This window comes from Nicotiana sylvestris, chromosome 7 (assembly GCF_000393655.2).
Source record: "Nicotiana sylvestris chromosome 7, ASM39365v2, whole genome shotgun sequence".
Lineage (NCBI taxonomy): Eukaryota > Viridiplantae > Streptophyta > Magnoliopsida > Solanales > Solanaceae > Nicotiana > Nicotiana sylvestris.
The window spans coordinates 128,046,248-128,049,393 of record NC_091063.1 but is presented as its reverse complement, the minus strand read 5'-3'; the positions used below and the strand labels follow the sequence as shown (position 1 = coordinate 128,049,393).

The 3,146-nt window shown below is 42.5% G+C and overlaps 1 protein-coding gene across 1 annotated transcript; it reads right to left on the bottom strand.

Annotated features, from left to right (window-relative positions):
• Window positions 1–256: 256 nt before the first annotated feature.
• Window positions 257–916, bottom strand: LOC138873757 (uncharacterized). Its single transcript, XM_070152235.1, has one exon. It carries the CDS (start codon window positions 914–916, stop codon window positions 257–259), a length of 660 nt encoding a protein of 219 aa, XP_070008336.1.
• Between the last annotated feature and the right edge of the window lie 2,230 nt (window positions 917–3,146).

The following is a 3,146-nucleotide window of genomic DNA, read 5'->3' as shown; positions in this document are numbered from 1 at the left end:
GGTAGGAGGCTCTTCGATAGAGGGCTTTGTTGGAGGAGTGTTCCGGTTTTCAAGATCCAAAGATAGCTTTCGGGGCTTATAAGTGTACGACCTCATGCCTTGCAATGTATTTACACACTCCACATAGTCATCACTCTCATCATCATCATCAAGGTTGAGCAAAACGGCTTCCAATTTGACTTCAACATTCATTGTGGCACTAGTATCATCAACAATCACGTCCGTCACCAAATCCACGAACGAACAAACTTCATTACTATTCGGTTGTCTCATCGATTTGCACACATGGAAGACCACCTTTTTGTTCACCCACCCAAAAAATAAGCTCACGGGCCTCCACATCAACAAGAGCCTTCCCCATAGCAAGGAGAGGTCTACCCCAAATGATAGGCACCTCATAGTCCACTTCACAATCAAGGATCACAAAGTTTACTTGGAGGATTAACTTGTCAACTCGAACCAATACATCATCAATAATACACAGAGGCATCTTCATTATTCGATCCGGCATTTGCAGCCTCATGGATGTGGGTCTTGGTTGCCCAATTCCCAAAGTTTTGAACACCGAGTAGGGCATCAATTTGATGATTGCCCCGAGATCACATGATGCTTTGGCAAAATCGGTGCTCCCAATACTGCAAGGGATTATGAAAGCGTCCGGATCTTCCAACTTCGGAGCCATTGAGTGCACAATAGCACTCACTTGGTGAGTCATCTTGATGGTCTCGCAATTCATTGATTTTTTCTTGGTTACCAAATCCTTCATGAATTTTGCATATCCCGGCATTTGTTCTAATGCCTCAACCAATGGCACATTAATTGACAAACTCTTCATCATTTCAATAAACTTTTTGAATTGGTTTTCACTAATTTGCTTTGCAAGCCTTTGAGGGTATGGAGGAGGAGGCCTTGTCATTAGTGCCTTAGCCTTGGGCACTACTGATTCTGGTATGTCAATCACGTGTTCCGTAGACAGGTTCACTTCTTCTTGTGTCTCCTCCACATTTTAATCTATATCAATTCTCACTTCTTCATTAGCTTGAACCACATTTCTTGGGATTTCATCCTCTTGAACCACAGCATCTTTATCCACAATCCGTCTTTGGTTTGAGGTGGTTGCATCTCCACTTTTTCTACTTCTAGTAGTCATGGCCATAGCATGTCCCGTATTATTCTCACCCTTCGGGTTCACCACCGTATCACTAGGTAGTGCCCCGTTAGGACGAGTGTTCAACGCTTGTGAGATTTTTCCTAATTGAACCTCCAAATTCCGAATAGAAGTGTTGTGCCAGCTAATTGAGTATCGGAGTCGGCATTCTTCTTTATCATCTGTTTAAACATGTTTTTAATTCTACCCATCTCATTGGAAGAAGAGATCGGGCCTTGAGAAGGATAGGGAGGTGGATTTCTCGGTTGTTGGAACATCGGGGGACTTTGAAAACTCGACCCCCGGTTGTTGTTGTTCCACACTCCTTGGTTATTTCCTCCCCAATGTCTTTGATTGTTGCCAACCCAATTGCCTTAATTACTCCAATTGCCTTGATTTCCTTGATTGTTCCAATTGCCTTGATTAGGATTGCCACCACTCCAATTGCCTTGGTGTTTTTGGTGTTCCAATTACCTTGGTTCCCTTGTGACCTCCGTTGTTGTTGATTTTCTCCTTGAGTATTGTTTCATTGACCTTGATAATTGTTTACATATTGAACTTCTTCGTCTTACTCATTGAATGAATCACCTTGATCATAAACACTATCATCTTGTATAAATTGTTCCAGATGGTTTTGCATTTGTTGACCTTGTTGTCGTTTTTGGTTTATCATCATATTCACACCTTCCATTTCATGCACTTGTTTTGGCCCTTGAAACTTGTTGAAGCTGAGCTTTGGCCAATTGGTTCATGGTAGATGTCAACTCGGCAATAGCTTGCCCATGATCATGTAGCTCTTTGTGTAGGTGAATAACATTAGGGTCACCTTGCGAAACATTGGCTCTACTTTGCCATGCCGAAAAGGTACCCACCATCTCATCAAGAATTTCACAAGCTTCGGTGTAAGGTGTGTTCATGAAGTTCCCCCCGGCGAGTTGGTTAACCACACATTGATTAGTTGTGTTGATCCCCCTGTAGAAGGTCTGTTGGATCATGGCCTCATTTATATCATTGTCTGGGCACTCTTTAACCATGGTACGATATCTTTCCAAAATCTCGTGCAATGGCTCATTGGGTTCTTTTTTGAAAGCAAGAATCTCATCCCAAAGCGTCACCATATGTCCCTGAGAAAAGAATTTGGAATTGAATTTTTCTGCTAACTCATCCCAAGTGTGGATGGAATGATTGGGCAACCTCTCTAACTAGTCTAATGCTTTTCCCCATAGAGAAAAGGGAAATAGCCTCAACCTCAGCGCGTCCTCGGAGACATTTATTTGCTTGCTCCCCCAATAAGGATCGACGAACCCCTTGAGATGTTTGTAGGTATTTTGATTTGGAGCCCCGATGAAGAATCCCCATTGCTCAAGTGGTGTAAGCATCACGTTGGCAATTTGGAAGTTGCCCACCCTAATACGGGGCGGGACTATAGCACTTCCATAACCTTCGTTTGGCTTTTTATCGGTGGACTGCCGCTCTTGGTGGAGGTGGGGGAGGGGAGGGAACATTATCGTAAGGCGGGCAGCCTCGTCTATTAGCTTGAGGTTCAAGAGGAACCTCATCCATGGCATCATCGTCCAGTTCCTCTCCTAATGGCACATTTCCGATGGGCTCGTTGTTGAGAGCCATTTTTGTACCTAAAATCAATTCAAAAACAAAATTAGTGACTCGGAAGGAAAGGAAAACAAATCACACAAAAATTTAGATATATAGCTAAATCCATTTAACTCCTCGACAACGGCACCAAAAATTGATCTCGCCCAACTCACACCACAATTATATGTAGTGAGGAGGTCGAAGCAATAATAAATCCCAACACGAGTTTGGGTCAAATCCTCAGGGAGTTATAAATGGGATTAGGTATACACCTAGTACAATTGTATAATGTGCTTCAATTTGCACTTCCACATTCTTGTTGGTTGTTTCTATTTCTACTTTAGCTTTTGATTGCAAGTAATAACTAGAAGACAATGTTTTTGGTTGTAGTTGTTTTTCAAATGAT

What these genes read in the sequence shown, in the direction of transcription:
- LOC138873757 (XM_070152235.1), bottom strand. Translation starts at nt 916, where the DNA reads ATGACAAGGCCTCCTCCTCCATACCCTCAAAGGCTTGCAAAGCAAATT.